Source organism: Pongo pygmaeus, chromosome 11 (assembly GCF_028885625.2).
Source record: "Pongo pygmaeus isolate AG05252 chromosome 11, NHGRI_mPonPyg2-v2.0_pri, whole genome shotgun sequence".
Taxonomy (NCBI): domain Eukaryota; kingdom Metazoa; phylum Chordata; class Mammalia; order Primates; family Hominidae; genus Pongo; species Pongo pygmaeus.
The window spans coordinates 64,907,730-64,933,629 of NC_072384.2; the positions used below are offsets into that span (position 1 = coordinate 64,907,730).

A 25,900-nucleotide genomic window follows, 5' to 3' on the forward strand; every position below is an offset into this window, starting at 1 on the left:
AGAATGAGAAATGGGAGCAGGCTGTATAAATGTCACAGTAAATGACATTTGTAAATAGAGTATTTGTCCAATGCAGAGGCAATATAGTTGGCTCCCACCCTGGGGGAGGATTGGTGAATGTGTATCAAGAAAAATTTCCAAATAGACAAATGACAGAACTTTAATATACTTTAGGAAAATAAATCTAGGAAATAGTATGGCACCAAAATAGATAAAATAAAAATTTTACATGCATTTTTTCTTCCTTTGTTGTTTTTTTAATCCAAATAACAAGTTCCAAAGCAAATTACGAAAAAACATAATGTTATTGGTAAATTCCAGAGGCAAAGGAGCAGGTCTGGTCTTAATGTGATTATCAGGAGTCATAGTATAGAGACTGACAGATTGTCAGTACACTCTCAAAATCAAACGTGGTCTTCACTGGATCTTACATATTTTTACTTTTAAAAAAATCACCATTGGTCAGACTAACTTACAACTAATTAGACAAAGGTGCTCTAAGCCTCATTAGCATGATAGAAAGATGAGAATATAGCAAGAATGTAGAATCCTATTTATTGAAGTTTTACGTAAAAATTTTCCCAAGATTCTACTTTTGTACTACAGGTTGAGCATCCCTAATCTGAAAATTTGAAATCCAAAATGTTCCGAAGTTCAAAGCTTTTTAGCACCAACCTGATACTACAAGAGGAAAATTCTACATCTGGCCTCTTGTAATGAATCGCAGTTAAACCACAGTCAAAATGTTGTTTCCTGAACAAAATTATTAAAAATATTGTATAAGATTACCTTCAGGCTATGTGTATAAGATGTGTATGAAACTTAAATGAATTTTATGTTTACATATGTGTCTAATTCTCAAGATGTGTCATTATGTACATGCAAATATTTTAAAATCTAAAATCCAAAATACTTCTGGTCCCAAGCATTTCAAATAAGGGATATGCAACTTGTATTTACTTTGTGCATTTGCCCCCCTTTACTGCTATATCCTTCTTTTGTTCTGTGTGTTCTGTGTGCTTAAATAATCAGGGATTCATTGATATTGTCAATCAAATCCTGAAAAAAAATTATATGACTCGGTCTTGTACCCCTGAGAATGTCTGATTTCTTCGTAAGTTGTCCTTTTTTTTTTTTTCCACAATAGTGGGTTTAATGTCATGAATCTTTTCACTCATTCACACTGGTGGAGCCTATTTTTAAAGACCCAATTTGCAGACTGATTATTGTCCTTATTCATGGCAATACTTCAACTCCACAATCTTTAATTCAACAATAACATCATAATTATTGTATAATAACGATTTTATAGTATTTCTCACTATTGTATAGTTATAGTAGCCATAATTAGCTTAATAAAAATTGCGACTTTTCATCCAGCAATAAATACATTTTTGTCTGATTTGTCCAGTTATCTAGGTACAAAAAATGGTACAAAGGCACAAAAATAAAATCATATTTAAATATATTGGGATAATTGTTGATTTTAGGAATAAATTATCAGTGTTTCAGGAAATCCAAATTACATAGTCAAAATAGCATCTGTAAAAGGCCATTCTTGCATTGCTACAGATAAATACCTGAGACTGGGTAATTTATAAAGGAAAGAGATTTAATTAGCTCATGGTTCTGCAGGGAGCTTGGTGCTGGCATCTGCTTGGCTTCTGGTAAAGTTTCAAAGAGCTTTCAATCATGGCAGAAGGCAAAGTGGAGCAAGCATTTCACGTGACGAAAGCAGGAACAAGCAAGAGAGAGTGTGGGGAGGAGGCAGTACAAACTTTTAAATAACAACATCTCATGAGAACTCACTAACACGCAGACAGCACCAAGGCATGAGGGATCTGCCCCCATCATCCAAACACCTACCACCAGGCCCCACGTCTAGTGCAGGGGATTACAATTCCACATGAGATTTGGGAGGGGACAAATGTCCAAAATATATCAGCATCCCAAATAAAAGTTTTTTTTTTTGTACAGTTGTCTATATTTATCTTTTGGAACTGAGCTTAATAGAAATGTTTCATTTAACAATGATTTCAGTATTTTCTGCAATGACTAAAAAGCAAATAGTGATAATAGTATTATTTTATTGACCAAGCATTTTTTGTGTCATTCACTTTTTTTCAGAATAGTGTATCATGAATTAGCAGAAATGCATATTAGAATAAAATAAGGTGTCAAGAACAATTTTAGAAAACTAATGATGGAAAGCAATTGAAGCAACAGAATGTTTTGATCACCTGTTTTCCTGCTGTGTTTCAGGTTCTGAACCTCTTCTTGGCCTTGCTTTTGAGTTCCTTCAGTTCTGACAATCTTGCTGCCACTGATGATGATAACGAAATGAATAATCTCCAGATTGCTGTGGGAAGGATGCAGAAAGGAATCGATTTTGTTAAAAGAAAAATACGTGAATTTATTCAGAAAGCTTTTGTTAGGAAGCAGAAAGCTTTAGATGAAATTAAACCGCTTGAAGATCTAAATAATAAAAAAGACAGCTGTATTTCCAACCATACCACCATAGAAATAGGCAAAGACCTCAATTATCTCAAAGACGGAAATGGAACTACTAGTGGCATAGGCAGCAGTGTAGAAAAATATGTCGTGGATGAAAGTGATTACATGTCATTTATAAACAACCCTAGCCTCACTGTGACAGTACCAATTGCTGTTGGAGAATCTGACTTTGAAAATTTAAATACTGAAGAATTCAGCAGTGAGTCAGATATGGAGGAAAGCAAAGAGGTAAAAATGTTTAAATAAGGAGGTATTTTGGTGTTATATATTTCTGTTGTTTAAAATTATCAGGTATTTTTAAATTGCATGTTTCCTTCCTGTTAAGAAAATAGAAAATATCTGTCTAGCAATACATTTTCCATGGAAAAGTTGGTAATAAATAAATTAATGATAGATTAAAATATAGCTAGATAAACAATATGCTGACTCATGTTTCAAATACTCACATTTTGAATCCTTGATAGTATTCTTGATATGAATTTTTTCAGTATTTAAAAATAATTTTAAATTTCTCAAAATGCCTCAATTTCTCCACTTTCTTCCTTGTAATTTGCCCACAGCAGTGTTTTTTGTATGTACTGGAAAAATACCTGATGAGAGGGTAGTTTCAATTCTCATCTTGCTATGTTCTTAGTTCTTAATTCTTATGAAATACGTCATAAAATAGTATTGTACTTTGTTTGCACAGACCTATTTACTGAAGGAAGATCTGATTGGGATCTTGGCTTGATATTTCTATATAGTTTATCTTTCCTGAAGTCGGTCATTTTTTTTGAAGAGAAGGTATTGATGAGGAATCACACTAAAAACATATTTAAGCCTACTGAGCTCAGTGTTCGCTGTTTAAAGAAACAAAAATCCTTAATACGTTATAGAATGTAAAATTCTGAATTTACCAACTCAGTAAGTCCTGGTAACTCAATGTATTCTTTGATTTACAAGAAGGGTATGAGCAACAGAATATATTTTTTGTTTTGTTTGCTATTAACCTGTAGCTGAATAAGTACAGAGTTGGAGGTAAAGAGAGGAATTTAAAACCTTAGTATTTAATTGTTTATATAAAAATGAAGACAAGATTTCCAGTAATTAAAGTTTGCACTAACAAACAAAAATAACAAGGAAAAACAAAGATTCGTTCCTTCCTCATACGAATTGTTTGGCGAGGAAGATGAAAGCTTCTATTCCTGATGTCGGGAAAGAAAGAATGACGACATAGGAGAGTTTGGGCACTGAAAGGTAAAATTTAAGTAGCACAACATGGTCATAATAATTAACAATCAGCCAAAATTATGAGGGAAAATATAGTTATAAAAAAAAGAACAAAGGTGGGTGGATCACGAGGTCAGGAGTTCGAGACCAGCATGGCCAACATGGTGAAACTCTGTCTCTACTAAAGATTCAAAAAATTAGCCAGGCGTGGTGGTGCGTGCCTGTAATCCCAGCTACTTGGGAGGCTGAAGCAGGAGAATCACTTGAACCCAGGAAGTAGAGGTTGCAGTGAGCCAAGATCACCCCATTGCACTCCAGCCTGGGCAACAGGATGAAACTCTGTCTCAAAAAAAAAAAAAAAAAAAAAAAAAACTAGCTATTTCAGACAGTTTTTCTGTATTTATTTGATAGAATTACTAAAGAGTATGTTATTTTCCATTTTTTCTTGTTTGTAAGTTACGTAGTATTGCTGTTAGTGATTAGGTAGAAGTAGATGTTTAATGGGAAATTCAGACAATGTTTGAATATAGGAAGGTAAAAATAACAGGGACATAGATGTCAGTTTCACAAGAAATAACTGATGAGATTCAAGGGAAAAGTAATAAACCCTTCTGTCCTGGGGCAAAGAATTACTTTAATTAGTTGAACTTAAATTTTTACTAACTAGATTATTGTTTGAAAGTTGAATAGTATCTTAAAATCTTATTAACAAAATTTTGAAAAAGTGTTGTTATAATAGTTGGGTTATGCTGGAAGGGTGGAGTGGCCCAGTTTCTTATATCGTATACTGCTATTATAGAAGCTGAAGTCGGCATTTATAAAATTGAATTGGGTCATTTGAATTTTGATGTATATTCCCTTCTCATTATTTTGAAATTATGCCTAATGGTGAATATTTCCCTAATAGTAAAAAAAGTCAATTTTTATTTTCACACGTTTAGTTTTAGGCTGTCATATAAACTAAGAATGAATTATACAGTATCAAACGTTGAAGCCATTGGTTAGTTTAATCTTTTCGCTAAGTTTGAGTATCTTTTGAGGAATGTTTAACTTGACATCCAGTCTTCTTAACTTTAAGAGATTTTACAGCCCTGGGTTTTCCAAAAGAGCAGTATTTTGCCTTAACTTAAGCCATTATGTTTGAAGTAAGAGGGAAGTCCGGTGATGTGGGGTTTAGAGTACGGAAATCTCTTGTTTCTCTTGTTATCATTAAACTTTTTGATTTGTTTTCCAATTAAGTTAGCTCTGAGTTAAATACTCTAAAATAATATTTGTGAATTCAGTATTTCAGAATTGGAGGAAGAGAACTGACCTGCCAGGTGGAAGCAGATAGGATTATTTTATTGCTTGAGTTGCGGAGTCCTTCCAATACCTTCCCAGCATAGAGTCTGTTACTTCAGTGTTAACATTATTTGGAGGGGGTTTTAATTCTGGCTTTATATCAAACTTTCTAGACATAAATTTATAAAATAATAAATGATTAGGATTATAGCCATGAAAGAGGTTGTGTGTAGTTTTTGATCTTTCAGAATTTTACCTGGTAGCTCTACACTAAAAAACTAGAGAATTAAAACAATTATTGAAGAATTTTAGACACTCCCATTTGAAATAGCATTTCTTGTCTGCCTTCTAGTCATTTTTGTCTGGTCATTTTTCTAACTGGGGGAGAGGATTACATTGTTAAATATCACAAAGTAGTAAGAAACATCATGAGGCTTATTACCAATCCTTTCTAAATTAATTTTTTAATTAAAGAAAAAATGAGGCTTTTTTTCTGGAATGTCTAAATGAATTTTTTTATAAGGCAGACTGAGTGGATGGACTCAGAGGTTTTTTAGCTGTTCACAGTAAGTCCTCTGCAATGTCTTTGCTAAATTTGTATGATTCTTCAGTAGTTTTCTGTAGATTCTCTAGAGTAGACCATTTAAAATCATGTCATAATCACGTATGCTTTAATTTTAATGTTATTTCGATTATATTAATGTAATTCCTTTTGTGATTTTGAATGATTGTTTTTTTCTTTTAGAGTATTTAATAATGTGGAAGCCATGCTTAAATGACTATTTTTCGAAGTGAAATTTAGTAGTGTGATATGGTGACCTTCACCGCTTACCATTCTTACTTCTCACAGGAGTAAAATCAAGCTGGAGCCATCAAGAATGCAGCTCTGGTGTTTTTTAACCAGCCAGAGGCTCGTGCCACCACTTTTACCCAGGTTACCCAAGCAAGTTGTACATCTATAAATATAATCAGTTTCTAAATGACTTTTGACTGGCCTGCATGTTACTCAGCTACATTCCTTGCCCTTCCATTGGCAGTAGAATAAAAACATGCACAGCTGCTATTATGCTGAGTCATATAAAGCATGGTCAGGCAAGTCTGACAACCCTAACTTTAAAAAAAATGATTTAGCTGCTAATTTTCTTACATAGATTTTAATAGAAATTATATTCAATGAAAAGTGAAAGTGCATGCCTTTATGGATTATTTAATTTCCTTTTAATGTTACAGAGTTTTGAACATATTTGGAGCCCAAAGGAGAAATGTAGGTGCTCTTTGAAAACTTGCAAAAATGCTTTTTATCCTCTGTCTTTAAAAAAAATATAGCCCAGTTACTGTACTTAAGCCTTGACAATTTTTTATTTAGTGTAATGTTTTTCTGAAGGGTAATCTTCAAATTAAAGCAATCCCTTATTCATGTGCAAACTTCCCAAAGGATGTTTTAATGTGATAATAATGTAAATGAATAGGAATGTCTATGTTTCAGTAGCTAGCAACATGAGTATAATATTTATCTGCTTCATTTTAGGGAAAATGGCATTGCTTTATTTAGGAGTTGACCAACAGTATTTTGCATTTAGAATACAATTTCTTTGGAAAGTCTGTTTATATTTACCCTTAAAACTCTTAGACTGAAAGAAAAGGAAATCATGTCTTTTGTATACCAAATAATAATAATAATAGTGATAATGAAAGACTTATAGATGGTATGCTCCTTCTAAAAATAGATTTAGAGTCCATCTTCTTCATCTTCTTGGCTCCTCCGTGCTTTCTCTCCACTCTATTTTATTGAGACCTGCTGGAAAACTTTCTCCTGAAGAATATTATTTAAATTTATCATGATCCACAAACTCCTGTATAGGAAAAGAATCAGAAACTCTTGCTCCTAGGGTGTTTTTAAAATGAAGAGACCTCTCTATCGTGTGACAATAGCAATAAATGTAACATCATTCTATGGGATCCATTAGTGGACCTTCATTTCTTAATGTTGAAATCACAGTTTTATGCACAAATATTTAACCAAATTGCCTAAACCCAATTTAATCATCTTTAAGAAGTGTTATTTATTTTGTCACTTAGATACAGTTTCCTCTCCTTTTGCCAATAAAACTATAAAACAACACTAATATAAAAGTGTAGTTGGCTGTTTGGAAGAAGCAATAATCATGCCATTCCTGGAGCATTCCTTTATACTTTGAAACAAAATATTCCATCACTGGCTCTCCAGGTTCATGAACTATAATGCCTCATATATTGGAGGAATGGTATATAAAATGGGATCCAAGATGCGTAATTGTTTACAGTCAAACACAGATGCGCATATACACAGGGACTACAGATAATTACTTTTTCCTATTATGTATTAATTCTTCAGAAAAGCATGAGATTTAGGCACTTTTGGATAATAGCTTGTTTCTTGGAAAGAGGCAAGGTTAGTTTTCTTATTCTCTGAGTATCCCATTTTGCCAATTTCCTGTTTAGAAAGATAGTTGAGGCATATTATCCATCAATGTATCTAGGGGGTTCAGCTGGAGTAAAGGTGGTAGAATAGAAGCTAAGAAGGAACTGGTTCGTTTATTTTCAATCCTCACATTATTGCAATTTTTGATTTCCTTGAAAAAGTCTCTGATTCTCCCTCAGGAAACATTGTCCACTTCCTAAAAAAAATACTAATTTCTAATACAGGGGTTAGGAAAAGGGGCAAAAATGTGTAGGGAAGGTTTGCGTAAGCAATGGTGGAATGGGTTCAACAGGCACCTGTCTATGACTTTATCCTAGAGAATGCGTAGTCCTCATGGGAAGGTTTTCCAGTGGGATAGTGATTAAGATGGAAAAAAATGCCCAAAATATCTTTAATATAAGAACAAAATGGGCCAAACACGTGTGTCTTTGGGTCACTGGTAATCTACTGAGCAGTAGGACATCAATGACATAAGATTTCCTTTTGCCATCTGAAGAAAAATATTTAAAATCCTATTATTTGTGGTTTAAAAAATGTTATAATGTATTCATTATAAACACTAAAATGACTTTCTGGATAATGTAGTATACTGCGAGTAATTATTTTGATTTTACTATATTCTTTTTTTGTTCTCGGAAACCAAAATTGTCAGATATAGGATACTTGATTTAATCTGTATTTGAAGTTTTCTCTTTTTTAAGTGCAAATTTTTTAATTAAATTAAATTAAAATATCTCTCTTTTCCCAAATTATATACAATATCTACTAATTATGTTTTCTTCGAAATGTATCCTAGCTTCATAATGAAAAACGAGTGTGCCCATGAAAAATTTAATAGGAAGTCATGTTTTCTCTTCCATTTTCTGTTGTGATTCATTATTTTTGAAAATAATTTACTTTCATTTGCTCACATTTGCTGTCTAAAGAAAAACTATTCATTTGGCACATTGATATTTAGTAGTAATTTATTATTAAAGCAGAAAGCATAAGTTGGAAGTATAATATCTAAAAGTACAAAATGAAATATTGTATCTGGATGTTTATTAGATCATTAAGCAAAATATGATTCTGCCCTGCTTAGATCATTTGATTATAATTATCCAGCATATAAAAGAATCACAGTAGATTTTCAATAGGAAGAGTCCTATAATATTAGGTATCCACCAAAAACATTGTTCAAGTAATATTTCCACCTGAAAATAAATGATTGCCAATGCCTTTTTTCAGAGCTTATAAAATTGGCTATTCCTATTTGATCTCTTTATTGTCCTGGCATCCTTATTTTGTTAAATTTTAACTAGGCAAGGGCTATGCTAACAACATCAGTTAGTCCGCTAGTTTCCTGATAAATAAGTACAGGTAATAAAAAGTGAACCTAAATATCCAAATTATACCAAAGGGACGTATATAGAACTTTTTAAACTGGATCTGCTTCTAGCCAGTTCATATTTTGGTCACTTACTTATGCAGTATTTCACCATGAATTATGCCTAGATTGGAGCATTTACAGGCACTCTTTATCTGAAAATTCTTAAGTGCATGAGTTGTAACAGTTTCACATAGTGATCATCTCACAGTTCTAATTGGTGACTATGTACTGCAGTTAGGTTGATCGTAATTATGACCTTAAATGAAGCTAAATATTTTTATATTCCTAATTTGATTAATTTTATTTTATGGGCTTTTACACATTTTAACTGCTTTAGTCAACATATTTTATAATATTATGATATTTGCCTCGAATGTAATTTTAAGGAAGTCATTTAATTGATGTTATCAAGAAGGGTTTTATAAATCAGAATTTCCTGCCTATGTTTCAGGATCATTGCTTAAATAAAACTTTTTGTTCATGTAATATTCCAATGTTTATTTAGCTCTACTCTACATTAAAATACATTAACAACTATGAATATAACTTGAATTAATACTAAAGTTCATGGTTTTGAAACATGGAAATCAACAATATCATAAGCACTACCTTGAACCTACAATATTTGATTACATATCTAGTCTACTAAATGTTTTAAACTGATAAACATTGGGTTTACTTTTGAATCATCAAAAAGATTCTTTAGAGAAGCAAGGCAGAATGGGGTGTAGAAGATCTGGAATCCAACCACTGATTCGCTATAACTTTTCACAAGACGATAAAACTCACATTTCCTTCTCTAAATAAATACTGGATTGGCTGACGTTAAGGATCAATGTGCTGCTTAGATTCTTTGTTATTTGTAAATCAAGTACCACAAGTGGAAAAGTATTCAAGTAACACGTGTGACAGATCCTGTGCTATTGCGCTTCAGAAGACAGTGGGGAAGGATGAGATTGCATTCTTAAAGAGGCTCCATTCATCACTGGAGCTATAGATCCTTGTACACAGAGTGAAAAGAGGGAAAACACTGTCAAAATGATTTAGTAATAGTTTTCCTGACTCCACAGTTAAACTACAGTTCACCTCATACACTCACGTTAGGTCTGAATAATTGGCAGACTGGTTTTAAGACAGTACTCCTAGTTCTAAGAGTTGTTCGTCATTGCCCACACAATTCAGAATCTTAAAAGATTTGTGTTACTCTGCAATTAAGAGAAAATATTATGTGTATTCTTTTGAATGTGAAAGTAAATATCAGATAGGAAGTGTTAGTAGTTAGTGGTTGGATAAAAAAGTCCTAGCACTGGTCATTCATTCATTTACCCAAAATTTATTAAACACAAACATTGGTGCTAGAGACACGAGGGTGACAAAAACATGATCTTTCCTCCAAAAAATTAAGTCTGATGAGATGCATTTTCCAGAAACACAAAATACTTTTGAATTGAACCTTGGAAAATGTAAAAATTTGACCTTTCAATAGATAAATATTTGGCTTTAGGAAAAAGATGTCTATTAATTCTACATCAAAACTAAGGTAGTGCCCTAAAATGAAAGGGAGAAATGTTAATTCTTCTACTTTTAATGTGATTTAAATAAGAGAAAATACAGGAATGTCTCTTATAATTTGAAATTCCAGAGAAAATGAATAAAAAAGCAATTAAAAAAACACCTCAACATGCTTCTCATTTTCAGACAAGTACAGCAAACTCTGTTTGATATTCTCTGATTTTAACCTTGGATCAAACTACTTGGCAAATTGCTAATTTGAACAGGCTATTGAAAACAGACAGTGTATCTAGCAATTCATTCATTCATTCAATACTTAATGAACAGCATTTTGGCAATTCAAAGTCTGTTCCTTGTTTTGAACTATATTGGTGTATTATCCATACGGCCTAGAGTAAATGTGTATTATTCATATTCTCCATATTGGTGTATTATCCATAGGGCCTAGAGTACATGGCTTCTGCCCCCAAATGTCTTACAAGCATGCTAAAGTACCCAGAATCCATCCGACTGAAATAATTTGACCCATACGTTATCAAGGTTCAAGATGTATGATAAGCCATGAAAAGGTTGGTGAATAGCCTAGGGTGCATGTGGTGAGTGAAGATGGATGGAAGAAATTAGGAGTCCAGACTTATTGGGGAGACTTTATGAAAGCAAGGAATCATGATTGTTGCAAAATAGACAGTGAAGAAAAAAATGGTGTGGTGGTGAAAGTCTTCCCAAAGTCATTTAAAGTATTGGCAACCCAGATACTTGGCAGCAGGAGTGATAATTGATGTTACAGGAATCCTATGTAAACTTTTGCACGTTTTAATGAAGAGCTTCTATAATATGCTGTCTGGTGACTTCTCCCAATCACTGTCAAGGGCTAGACTTCATTATGTTATGATGTCTTTCATTCATTTATTCACTCACTCATTCATTTTTTTAAGCAAAATTTATTAAGACCTGTAACACACTTAGCACTGATGTAAGCTCTGATACAGTCATTCAGCAATGTCAGCCTGAGCATTTGCAGAACCCTGAATATGGATCCTCATTTTTCCCTTGGGGTCACCCCAAGTCTTATCCCGTTCTGTGTTTACAGTGTGAACCTTATTCTTAAAAGGAATATTTTTTGTCTCTTATTGTGGATTGTCTGTACTTCCATCAGATGTGACTAAGCTTCAGCTTTTCTGATTACCTGTGTTATTTTCCAACATGCTGCAAGTGATAAGATCAGTATTATCAGGTCTCTAATAGCATAACAGCTTCGTGTGAATTAGATATATTAAAATGAGAAGATTTTAAAGTCATTTTTTAGTCAATTACATGTATAGAAACATAGTTATACTTATCTCGAAAGATTCCAATTCAAAGGATAAGAAATTAGAAAAACATGTAATGTTTCTTCTGAGAACAAATATATTCAAATTTTAATGACAAAGATATTAGGATTATTTTTCTAGTAATTTGATATACCTGATAAATTAAAATAAGAAACCATCAACCTTCAAGCACCTTATAATATATAATCTTTGATTTAACTTTTTTGGACAAATTAAAAAATAATTCTCAAACTAACTCAAAGCAGGCAGAAGTATCTAATATTTATGCTTCTATCATTAGTATTTTTAAAGTACAAGAGACAAAAGCATTTTTAATCTCATGTATATCATACATCAATGTTTTTTAAGTCATCAGCATCACTATGCTAAAGAAATATTTTATATAAAGAAAATTATTTTCATAAAATAAAGAAACCATCTTTCTAGAGAAAATCCACATAATCTTATGCCCAAATATAAATATAACATTTCCAGTACTGACTACAGCATCCATCTTATTCTAGTTTAACATACTTCAGTGTGCATTTGATCATGTGCTTACCTCATCCTTTTTATAAAGTAGCTCTTATCAGCTCAACCATTTCCTAATGTTATGCACTAATGGTAATAACATTGTAACAGGTCCGAGAATGCTGTGGCCCAAACTACTCTGATTCCTGTGTGGCACTCACACCTGGCCCTGCATCATTTCTGGAGCATTTTAAGACCAGGTTAAAGACTGGGATCCCTTCATGCATGCTGATCCCAAGAATGGACTGACCTGGCTAAAGTTTATTGCATTTCAAGATATAAAACAACTTCCATTACATTTTTCTTTTGGTGATATTTGATTTAACCTAAAGGAAAACAAAAGAACAACTAAATATTCATTTCTGCCTGTACTAACAGGGCAGGTAAGAGTGCCAGAGTAACAAGTAGTTTCCAAATGCACAATGAAACACAGGAGTGCATTGGCCAAAGAGAATGCAAAATATCAGCTCTTGCTATATAGCTAACAATGTGCTGCTCTTTTTGGAATTAGAAAATTATAGAATATATTTAATAACAATCTGGTATATGTTTTCATGTCAATGAAAAGTGGATAAATTTAGATGGTTGCTGTTTATGTGCATTTGATCAAATCTTTTCTGAATTTGACATGAAAATACACTTGTGCAGCTTTCATTGGTTGGGTCACAATTTTAGAATAAAACAAACTATTTGAAAACCATTTGCAAACTAATGTACAAAAGCAAGATCACAGATGATTTTATGACTCTGGCAGCTTACATAAGCTTTCTGCAGGATTTTCTTTCAGAATCTCTATACATAGGCTCAAACAGAAGTTATTTCAGTTGTTAGCACCATATTTTAAAGAAAAAAAATACTATGGTGTTGTATCTAATCTTGTGACCCGTGACCTTTACCAAAGCGGATTGGCATTATGTTTAAGTTCTTAAATTACAGATCAAGAAAATGCATACAGAAGATGGGGGGGCACACCTAATTAATTTTTGTATTTAGATTAAAGAAAATAATTAAATATGTTTTTTTGTGGGATTGATTTTCAGAAGCTAAATGCAACTAGTTCATCTGAAGGCAGCACGGTTGATATTGGAGCTCCTGCTGAGGGAGAACAGCCTGAGGTTGAACCTGAGGAATCCCTTGAACCTGAAGCTTGTTTTACAGAAGGTAAGCAAAACAATAACATATGTGGTCTTGAGTATCCTCTTTTCTATCAATTTTTTTCCTATTTATTTAAATGTCTGTTATCTGTCTACCATCTATTATCTATCTATTATCTGTATCTATCTATCTATCTATCTTATCTATCTATCTATCTAGTAATCATCTATACCTATCCAACAACTGTACATTTATTTGGTTTTCTTGCATTTGCTGTTTGAAAAAAAATGCAACTTTTTAAAACGCAAAGTTTAATTTATGTAATTAGATATTTTCATTTTTATGAATCATTTTTAACTCTAAGAAATTACTAACTGGCTTTTCTGTGGCCTTCTAAAATATCTTACAGGAGAGAAAGCCAAATCACACACATCTCTCTTTAGGTTTAAAAATTAAATAAATTAGAAAGTGAGAGAAGTAATTTATCATGTACTATTTTGTGATACTATAATGGGTACTAATTGATAAGTGTACATTTAAATTTGTCCTTGATTGAAACAGCTCCTATTTCAGTCAAGGTCAAATATTTTTTATTATTTCTGAAAAAAGATAGATCATAAAAATGCCAAAATATACTATGAGTCATATGATATGGGGCAACATGTCACTGGAGTAATCGCAAAAGTATTTTCTGAAGAAAGCTAAAATTATGTTATTTGAGGTATGGATCAGTTATACATTGTAATAGCAATGCTGTGTATCAAACCACCAAAAACCCTGGGCTCTAAGCTGCTTTTCTAGTTTTGACTCCTATTTCCTTCTGTGTAACTCACAGACTTTTTTGTCACTAAGTTTTACTTGTATCGTTTCTGCATTCTTACAGCTTCATTTTCTACATATGGCTCTTATATATCCTTCAAGATCTAGTCTCAAATCCGTTTCCTCCATAAAGCTTGGAAATTAAAGTTTACCAGAAAACTCTCATAATACTTTGTTTTGTGATAGTTGTTGCTTTCCATAACTATAGAATTGTAGACACATTGCCCCAACTTAAAATGTACATTCTTTGAGGACAAGGCTATGTTTTACATGTTATAGTATTATAATTTGTTCTATGCAATTTTTTGACAATAGTAGATACTAAGTAAGTATTTGTTGAAGAGCCTTTGATCTAGCAATCCAGAAATTATACAAAGGTGTTTATTGGATTGCTATTGATCATGGCCAGATTTAAAGCATTATTTAAAGTATTCAATAATGGTGGAATTGGGCTGGGCACGGTGGCTCACGCCTGTAATCCCAGCAATTTGGGAGGCCGAGGCAGGTGGATCACTTGAGGTCAGGAGTTCAAGACCAACCAGGCAAACATGGTGAGACCCCATCTCTACCGGGCATAGTGGTATGCGCCTGTAATACCAGCTACTCGAAGGCTGAGGCAGGAGAATCTCTTGAACCTAGGAGACGGAGGCTGCAGTGCATGAGCCGAGGTCAGGCCACTGCACTCCAGCCTGGACAATAGAGTGAGACTCCCTCTCAAAAAAAAAGGTGGAATAGTTATATTAATTCTAGTAATCATATTTAGAGAAATATTATGAAATCTTTCACAAATTTATTTACTTATAATAAAGATGGGAAATAGTTATACCATTAAGTGAACTAATCAGAATTCAAATATGTAAAATGTCCATATAGAGTGGAATTACACTCATAGGATAAGGACACGATGGAAATATCAACTTTTGGTAAGTTTATTTTCTTTTTGGTTCTTCTATTTTTTATATATTGTGTTTTTATAATGTAATGTAATCCATTATAGTAGTGCTATCAACGTAAAAATACGTATTTATTAAACAAATGATTAAAAAGCCATATAGATGATTTTAAGATAGCTTCTGTAGTGTAATGTTATTTACACTATATTATCAGGTAATAATGTAGATGAATCTCCCACCAACACAAATATACCTAATCAAAGAGTAATTTTTTTCTTCATTTTTTTTCCACATATTTTAGACTGTGTACGGAAGTTCAAGTGTTGTCAGATAAGCATAGAAGAAGGCAAAGGGAAACTCTGGTGGAATTTGAGGAAAACATGCTATAAGATAGTGGAGCACAATTGGTTCGAAACCTTCATTGTCTTCATGATTCTGCTGAGTAGTGGGGCTCTGGTAGGTGATGCATGATCCACTCCTTCACCTTTCACCTGAAATCTTTTCCCTTTCCCTTCAATCAACTCATATTACCCACTTTTAAATTAAGGTGTTTGTAAGAATGAGAAGAAATATGTGTGATATGTTTAGCACAGTATGAGAGGCTCAGTAAATAGCAATTTTTATCACTCTGTCTGGAGTAGCCCTCAGGTGGAACCAAACTCAGATCGTTATGGTTTCTTGTAATGTTTAAAGAAGGATCTTTCTGACTTTTAGTCATCAGAGACAGTTCTTATTAAGACTAGTTATGTAGACATGATGTAGGATTATCAGCTAAATATCAAACTGAAGCACGATATTTCCCTGACCCCTTTGCAGGTGAGAACTAGAGTGCATGGGTGCTGGTAGGAGCGAACTCCACTCACTCACTGCTCCACCCCTCACAGGAGGGGGAGCGCAGGTGAGTGGGTGCAGTAGCCAAGGTGAGCGCATTTGGGCACCGCAAGAGTGAACTCCATACCAGCCCCACGGGAGCGTCTAGGGGAGGGTGCCTGCAATCCTTGAAGCCCCAGAGGAAGTGTTACAGTGCCCTTTCAGCTTTGCCATCCATGGATAGCTTAAATGTTAACAGTTCAGTGGAGGGTCAGTGTGACAGCCTTTTGCACCCACACTTATGGTACCCAAGTTCATGTCTGGCATCCAGGAGGAATGAGTTTGTACAAACGACTTGAAGATGGTAAATGTAGGGGATTTTATTGCCAGTGAAAGTGGCTCTCAGAGGGAAGGGGAGCTGAAAGGAGATGGAGCAGGAAGGTAATCTTCCCCTGGAGTCTGGCCATCCCCAACCAGACTCCTCTCCGAAGTTATGCTGTTAAGCTGTCCCTCTGATGTCAAGCTACTTCTCTCTGATGTCCAACTGTGGTCTCTGATGTCCAACTGTTCTTCCTGTCTGCCTGCTGAGTTCTGGGCTTTATATAGGCACAGGATCGGGGCAGGGTGCACCATGGGTGGTTTTGGAAAAGGCAACATTTAAGTGGGAAAACAGGGATTATATTCTCACTTTGGGCCATGGTTCCAGGCTCGAGGGTGGATCCCTCGCCAGGTACCCGTCCTCTTCTGCCCAGAATTTCTCTGCCTCCTGTTCCCATCAAAATTGCTTAACATAAACTCCGTGCTGCAGGGGACTCCTCTGTCTTCTTCATACTGATTTGCTATTGCCAACCACAGTGAATGATAAGAAGTAGACTAACTTAATTACTGACTAGCAGAAAAATCATGGCATTACAAACTTATGTCTGATTTCATTCAATGAAATGATCAACTGGATCAAAATATTAATATAATGAAAATGATATGACCTATTTTCTTAATTGGTGATACAAATGTGGTTGCATTCCTTTTACTGTTTCAATTTCATTAATAACTAGAGTGTTTGGTGAGTTGATTTCATTAGAAGAATTACTGCATTGGATCTGGAGGCCTCTAAGCCGAATTCTGATTTGACTAAGAATCCTGTGTCCTGCCATATACTCAGTTTAAAGAGGATCAGCCATGCTTTATTTTCTTTACCTTTTTTATTATTTTTTTTTAGACAGAGTCTTGCTGTTGCCCAGGCTGGAGTGCAGTGGTGTGATCTCGACTCACTGCAGCCTCCACCTCTTGGGTTCATGCCATTCTTGTGCCTTAAACTCCCAAGTAGCTGGGATTACAGGTGTGAGCTACCACACCTGGCTAATTTTTGTATTTCTAGTAATAGAGACTGGGTTTTGCCATCTTGGCCAGGCTGGTCTCGAACTCCTGGCCTCAAGAGATCTGCCCGTCTTGGCCTCTTAAAGAGCTGGGACTACAGGCGTGAGCCACCGCACCTTGCCAGACGTGCTTTCTAAAGCCAAGTAGAGAGAGAACTATGAAGTCTCACTAGTGACTAGTACCTTTGCTGTAGGAGCTGTTTGTTCTCAGTTACACCCAGTCAGTGCTCACCAAATTGCACAAGGTGCTGGCACAGTGGCTGGCTCTTCAGGGGTTTACAGCTTCAGCTATAAGCAAAGCCCAGAAACATTTAGGTCCTTGTATGGAGCTCTGGTTACAAGCCCTGATTCTTGTTATCTAAAAAAGAAAATGTTCCTTTGTCTTTAATCCAGGCTGCCAGGTTTTCCTGATAATTTTTCCGATAAGAAGATTAAGTTAGATAAATAGTCTTTTCATTCCGGAAGCCTCAGGAGTTCCTGCAAATGAGTTACCCACTCTTTCCCAAGGGCTCTGCAAAATTCTGTCAAAGGGAATTTCCAAACATACACCCACCCCCCGCCCACACACACACACACAGAGAGGGAGGGAGAGAGACAAGAAAGTGAGCAATGACAATCCTTTCCTTTTTCCGTAGGCTGAGGGACCTCCCTGCTTTATATCTGCATTACTAGAGGATGCATTCCATTGAGTCTGCACTGAATGAGACCAATCTACTCCCAGGCGTTCCACTGCCTCCTGATCTAGAGAGAAGCAGCTGGCAGTCTGTCAAAAATTTTAAGCTCTTTGGGGGTACACTGAGACCAAAATTTAAAAATTACTGAAACCCTTGGTTGACTGAAATGCCCAGTCAGCAGTCATTTATGATCAGATAATGATAAAGTAAAATTCAGCCATGGGAAACATTAAACCTTCCAGCCTTAGGCACCTGATAAGAGCTTGCATCATTTCCCTTTTTAAGAAATCATCAATTAGAAACTGTTTCTGATCATAAAATTTAATAGAATTTTTGACTTACAGGCCTTTGAAGATATATACATTGAGCAGCGAAAAACCATTAAGACCATGTTAGAATATGCTGACAAGGTTTTCACTTACATATTCATCCTGGAAATGCTGCTAAAGTGGGTTGCATATGGTTTTCAAGTGTATTTTACCAATGCCTGGTGCTGGCTAGACTTCCTGATTGTTGATGTGAGTATGCTGCACTTTGCTGCTTTATTTGTTAGCATATATGTATTAGTTCTAGCAATGGTGCCTGACACAGTGTAGGCGCTCAGTAACACTGTATCAGCCCAAATATAAATTATGTTTCTCATTTCACAGTGAGAGGATGCCCCAAAATGTTTTTTACCAATTTAAATACATATACATTCATAGATAAAAATCAAATGCCATCATACTATACTTATTTATTTAATTTCAAATTAATATTTAAAATCTAAAGTTATGCAAAATAAAATATGAATTTAGAAATTTTGCTTTTTGCATGCTTACATTTCACAAAATAACTTGTATTTACATTTTTCACAGGCATCTTTGACATTAGTATCTTTGTCATCACTAGAGCCTGTTGAGTTTAGGTCACACAGATGAATCATTAATTACAAAGAAATTTGAAAGTCCAAAAAGCAAGAGACATCACTTTATTTGTATGATATAGAAGCAAATTGGCTATTGACCAAGTAGCCAAAGGTTTTATTAAATTACGTTGGTGTTGAAATAAAATAAGATAGAGTACTAAAATATGAGGGTTTTTATATAATTGAATCTGAGGCAAATCTACCATTAAATGTACTACTACTATTAAATGTATAAAGGTTACATGCAGAATTACATTAACAGTCTCTGGCAATAAAGGAAGACAATAAATAATATTTAGAACTACGTAAGTGTGGACATCACAAACAACAGAAAATGCACCAAAACTATAACCATTCTTTTATTTGTATAATGGGATTATGCATGATACTATTTCTTTATTTTCTGTATGTACTTATCATAGGTTGGTAAATCCATAATAAAAATATCTGATACTTGATATATCTATGTTAGGATAAAAATATTAAGTCAACACTATTTGAATATAAGGAAACTCTTAAGAGAAATCTAGTTGTCCTGCAGCTAATGATCATATTACCCAAAGTACTCTGATATTTACCTTTTTAGATTTAAGAAAACTATTATGATAGTATATGAAACTGATCAACACTTTGCCTTAAATCAAATATGCTTATTGCTCATCTATTTCATTATGAAAGATACAAATATAAATAAGTCATTTTTCTAGTCCTGCAGTAGCTTACAGTTGAAAAGTGAGGACAGCTGCGTACACAGTAAGTCGACACCTGTATTACAAGTGCCACCTCTTTACTTGAGGAAGGAGGAAAGGCTTCAAGAGGGAAGTGGAGTGTGAGCTGGAGCTTGAGAGATGTGAATGCCAGCAGGCACAGCTGAGGGAGGAACACGGATTCGTTAAAACGTTGGTGCATGACATGCAGGGCGGGTTCCAGAAACAAGTAGATAGGGTGAGGTAAGCCTTTGTAATGGGATGATAAGGTAAGAAAGATAAGTTAGAAAAGAGTCTGAAGAACCTGAAGTGCCATCCAAGGAAATTTGGACTTATGATTTAATAAAGAGGAAGCTATTGAAGAATTACGTATAGGGACATGACAAGACCAGCTTGTTCTTTCAGGGAGGGAAGTTAGGTGGGGGTGTGAATGACGGAATAGAAAGGAGATTATTTAGAGATCAAAACACCAATTAGGAGATTGCTGCAATGTCCCAGAAAGAGAAGGCCTACATGTATCTCCTTTTTCACAGTTAGCTACACGAGTCACATAAAATTGAATATTTTACAACCTCTTTTCAGCCAGTAAATACTACCCCGTTCAAAATATTTTCCTCTGTCTAACTTTTATCTTTCATCCTTTAACTTATGCTTATCTCTTTTTGGTTCTGTCTTCAGAGAAGGTAAAGTACTACAGGTCCTCATATCTTAAATACAGAAAAGCTTCACAACTCATAATTCAGTAACTATTTTTCAATTATCTGTTAAAGAGGGACTTACAAAGCCTAAGAGTTTGGATTTTAAGGGAACTATATGAACTATGTAAGACATAATTTTATAACTCATTGTTTTCTGTATTCAAGAGGCTTCACTTTCAAATTGCATGTGCAAAATTATTTTGAATAAGTTGTTTTTTGTAACAACTTTCAATGCGCTTCACTTATTTTCCTTAAAAAATACATTTTTCAAATATATATTAACACCATACTCTTAAAAACTGTATTGCATATTTATTTTTATTTATCTGCTTTTGAAATTCAGGTGTACTTTAGAACAAAATATCTTTACTTAGCTTATATAATTTTAATAATTTTTCTATATGTTTTCAAGGAAATTGGACATGTGTATGTCCCCCTGACCATTTTTCTTTTTCTTTTCAGCTAGACTTTATAATTTTTATCAACTACATTAGTCATCTGTATGAATAACTAAAGACAACATTGTTCTTGCAATTTCTAATTTATTATAAAATCTCAACTTTTTTTATTCACTAATTTTGTCTGACCTAATTAATGATATTATGCCCTTCACAATGAAATTTACAAGAAGTCAAAGCTGCTTTTTAGAGGCCTATTCCTTTTTAAATGTGTTCATGCTCATATTCACCAGTGGTTTGTATAGTTTACTTGTGTATCAAATGTTACTTTCCATTTCAGATCTGCTCAATATTATTAGAAATGATACAGAAATAAGTTTTACAGATCTGTAGAGGAAGATCACGTTTCTCTCTCTTTTTTTTCTTTACTTTTAATTTTTTAAAAACATTTCCTACCAAGAATCTTGAAAAAAGAGCACATATATGGGCTTCTTTTTTATAAGTGTTCACAGACTAGTATCACTAACTTCACCCTGGGAACCTGTAGAAATGCAAATTCTTAGGCCTTTCCCCAAACTTACTAAATCAGACTCTGCTATTGGTGTTTTTAACAAGACCCCCGGGTGATTTTGAAATTCATGAAAGTTCGAGAATTACTGATTCATTGCATAGAGCACGGCTGAACTGTGTAGACATTTTTGTATGTAAATAAGAAAATTGTGTTGCTTTTTCTGTATAGGTCTCACTGGTTAGCTTAACTGCAAATGCCTTGGGTTACTCAGAACTTGGTGCCATCAAATCCCTCAGAACACTAAGAGCTCTGAGGCCACTGAGAGCTTTGTCCCGGTTTGAAGGAATGAGGGTAAGACTGAATGCCTTAGAGTTTGTCAGAATTATTATTGAAAGCAGACTGACACTTTGTACCACGGAAATGTCAAATTTGTGGAGAATTTGTGTCTTACACATTCATACTGACATAGCTAATCAATCAAAAATAATGTTTACCAGATGTCCATAATACTTGGCACTGCTGGAGTCACTCGGAGTATATTGCCAGAGGGATTGTTTCTAATTAGCTAGATTTTCACTTTGTGGAAAATCTCTATAGTTATGCTGCTGATTTGAATCAAGATTATTTATGTTCACTTCATTTATAAATGTGCAGGAAATCCTACTGGCTGTAGTTTAAGCCTACCAAATCATTACTCATCATTTCTTCACTACTCCGCTGTGATACACTTTGAGCCTTTTGATGTTTGAATCAGGCCTTTTAGCTCTTAAACACAGGCTGAAATGGCTAAAAAGTAGGTCAATTGGAAATCTAACGCTCATTTAGAAGGGTGGTACAAAAGAACAGAGGAGTTTGTGCTGACATTTGTCGTCCCCTGAGGCACAAAACCTGAGACCACATACCCTCACCACCTAGAAAATGATGATGCCTTGTCTCGGTGGTTTTAGCTGGTTCAAAGGGGATTTTTAAAAAATGATACTTTTTGTGATATTTGAAAATAGTTACTTAGACTTTATCTGCATGTTACAATCACAACTAGAGATGAATGGTGTGTGTACATGTGTGTCTGTATATGCATGGTTACATAGAAAAGTGTTATTAGCGGTTAAATTCTTTTTACTTTACAAATTAGAAAGAACAGTTTTTGCAGTGGAAGGCTTAATAAACAAAAGGTATCAAACTTTCAGTACCAGAATACTGTTTATATTTTCTGTGTGGAATTTGATCCCCAAGTGGTCTCTTTTACTCTCAAATTTTGGACAGCAAATTGTATGGTTTGTATGATTTTTTGAAAGTGTTGCTCGCTTCTATATTCATGCCACTGTTTATACTCTTAATTATTTTTGGCATTTACTGTTAGTTCCATCCTTTGAGGTAAATTTGCTACATGTATATTATTACCTCTTGAGAAAACATTCTCCAATATAAAATTCGTTGTATACTCTTCTGATTTATAATTTTAAAATTCTTAGTTGGAGCTACCAGAGTCTAGTTTCTACCCAATACTCAACTTTGAAACAGATTTTTTTAATCATTTGACTTTTTTTTTAATAATGTTTAAAAATAAGTAAATATTTGTTGTTGGCTTTTCACTTATTTTTCCTTCTCATCTTGTGCCAGGTTGTTGTCAATGCTCTTTTAGGAGCCATTCCATCTATCATGAATGTACTTCTGGTTTGTCTGATCTTTTGGCTAATATTCAGTATCATGGGAGTGAATCTCTTTGCTGGCAAGTTTTACCATTGTATTAACTACACCACTGGAGAGATGTTTGATGTAAGCGTGGTCAACAACTATAGTGAGTGCAAAGCTCTCATTGAAAGCAATCAAACTGCCAGGTGGAAAAATGTGAAAGTAAACTTTGATAACGTAGGACTTGGATATCTCTCTCTACTTCAAGTAGTAAGTAATTACTTTATTATTTTCCATGATGTGTAATTAAAATGAGTCTAAAGTTCTTCCTCATAATGAGATATCCACCTGTTAGAATGGCTATTATCAAACAGATAAATGACAATAAACATTGGCAAGAATGTGAAGAAAAGGGAATCCTTGTACATTGTTGGCAGGGATGTAAATTAGTATAGCTTTTATAGAAAACAGTATGGAGGTTTCTCAAAAAACTAAAAATAGAACTACCATATGATCCAGCAATTCCATTACTGGGTATATATCCAAAGGAAATTAAATCAACATGTCAAAGAGATGTCTGCACTCTCACACTCACTGCAGCACTATTCACAATCGCCAAAATATGGAAACAACCTAATTGTCCATCAACAGATATGTGGATAAAGAAAATTGTGTGCGTGTATATAGATATATGTGTGTGTATATATATGTATTTGTATATATATAAACACACATGTATTTCTATTTACACATGTATAGATATACACTGTATATGTATATATCTATATGCACATATATAGACATATACAGAAACAGTGTTTGTCTATGTGTGTGTGTATATAGAAGTAGTCAGGGAAGGGGCAGAGCCTGTGGCACTAAGAAACTGAGAAAATGTACAAGACTTTTGTTTTCAGAATTACTATGTTCACACAACAGAAAAAGTATTTCAAAAAGTAAATGCGCTTGAACGTATTTGTTTTCAGTTTAGGAAAATGCTTCTTTTTATAGAGTGCCTTAAAATAGTATGTTCAACAATATTAAAAAGATTTTCAAAAATAAGCCCTCATGACTGGTGATTGGTAATAATCATTTAAAAACTTATTGGATGTATATAGATGTGTGTGTATACACACACACACACACACACACCTATAGACACACACAATTAAATACTATTCAGCCTTTAAAGAAGAAGGAAATCCTGTCCTTTTATACAACATGGATTCACCTGGAGGAAATTAAGTGAAATAAGTCAGGCACAGAAAGACAAATGACACATGATGTCACTTATATATGGAATCTAAAAAACACAAACTCATAGAAACAGAAAGCAGAATGACAATCACCAGGGGCTGGGGGATGATGGAAGATGTTGGTCAAAGGATACAAAATTCAGTTCGACAGGAAGAATACATTCTGTAGAGCTATTGTACAGCATGGTGACTGTAGTTAATATATTATATACTTGAAAATAACTAAGTGAGTAGATATGTTTTCTCATCAGAAAAAATAAGTATATGAAGCGATATATATATTACTTAGCTTGAGTTAGCCATTCCACAATATACATATATTTGAAAACATCATTTCATACAACATAAATATATTCATTTTTAATTTGTCAATTTAAAAATGAATATATTTTTGAAAAGCAATTAAAATAAAAATGCATATACATTTTAGGAACTCTATATAGATGCACTAAAACTATATAAAAATGATACAATACTATAGAATAATAAAATAAAATTCTTCTTCCTCAGTGTTTACAAATACTTCCTTAGGCCCATCTGCCTAGATTGTTCTTACCATGATTGAACTATCTTTTCTGCCCCATGCTGGAAACACGATGGTTCTAAAAACTTTATTGTCTCCCCAACTATGCATTTGGTAGCATAGCCAAGTCCTTTGTTACTGGGAGTTTAATCTAGGCACTCATTGTTTTCCTCCCTTCCTACTCTGAGGAAAGAAGTGCTGGCCCCAAGGGGGGTTGAAAATGGATATGTGTGTGTGTGTGTGTGTGTGTGTGTGTGTGTGTGTGTGTCCACGCACTTGTGTGTAGACAGAGAAAGAGAGAGAGAATTTCAGATAGGAAAATTGTTCTCTTGCAAATGAAAACTTTCCAATTAAGACTATTGTGTCTGCTATGCACTCATAATAATTCATTCAGCTATTCAACTGACTGCAGTATTAAATATCCACTAGCTCCTGGACACAATCCACTTACACAATCCTCAAGACTATTAAAATAGTCAGGAAAGGGGAAGAGCCTGTGGCACTAAGGAACTGAAAAAAAATGTACAAGAGTTTTATTTTCAAGATCATTATGTCAACGGAGCAGAAAACAAATATTTTAAAAAGGAAATGCGGTAGAATATGTTGTTTTCAGATTAGGAAACTGCTTCCTCTTATAGAGTAATCACCTCAAAATAGTATGTTCAACAATATCAAGAAGATTTTCAAGAATAAGCTGTCATGATTGGTGATTGGTAATAATCATTTAGAAAAGAATAAGTAGAAAAGAAAGCATTAAGATAAATAATGCAGCATACTTTTGAACTTGTCTCATGCTGCTACTATATACATGAAATCTTTTCATCAAAGTTCATGATATATTTTTATATAAACACATCAGAGTCAAAGATTGTTGATATTGTTTTTATGACAGCATATTGTTACAGTAGATCATTATTTAATTATATATGCTAAATATCCACATAAGATGTTATAGAGGAATATAAATTTGAAGTATTTTCAATGCATATCACAAAACATTGCCCCAAAAGTGAATACAAATTTCAAGCTTATTTATATCCCTGTATTGAATACATGTCAAATAGAATTTTGATCAATTATTCTTATTCAATTTATTTTCTGAAGTTATAATTTTGGGAAAAAAAATGATATGACTTTTCTTACAGGCCACGTTTAAGGGATGGATGGATATTATGTATGCAGCTGTTGACTCGCGAAATGTAAGTCTAGTTAGAGGGAAATTGTTTAATTTGATTAAATGTATATTTCTACAATATTGTAATTTAGTGATATTATCAATAAAATAAGATTATGTGCTCAATTTATAAAACACATCTATATTATAAGGATAAAATATTTAATCATACTATTTCTTTCAAAATTATCATAGGATGATTTTCTGTAATCACTATATATCTTTTAACGTATCTTTTCTAGT

General features: G+C 33.9%; 1 protein-coding gene across 2 annotated transcripts in view; it reads left to right on the top strand.

The window, feature by feature from the left end:
* SCN2A (sodium voltage-gated channel alpha subunit 2) overlaps positions 1-25,900 on the top strand; it is a 158,782-nt gene that overhangs the window by 118,449 nt on the left and 14,433 nt on the right. For both annotated transcript variants that reach the window (XM_063647599.1, XM_054478412.2), the window contains 7 exons: positions 2,263-2,742; positions 13,228-13,348; positions 15,296-15,450; positions 18,199-18,372; positions 21,304-21,426; positions 22,696-22,977; positions 25,629-25,682. In XM_063647599.1, the coding sequence (XP_063503669.1) occupies positions 2,263-2,742; positions 13,228-13,348; positions 15,296-15,450; positions 18,199-18,372; positions 21,304-21,426; positions 22,696-22,977; positions 25,629-25,682 (1,389 nt within the window). The remainder of the gene's footprint in view (positions 1-2,262; positions 2,743-13,227; positions 13,349-15,295; positions 15,451-18,198; positions 18,373-21,303; positions 21,427-22,695; positions 22,978-25,628; positions 25,683-25,900) is intronic.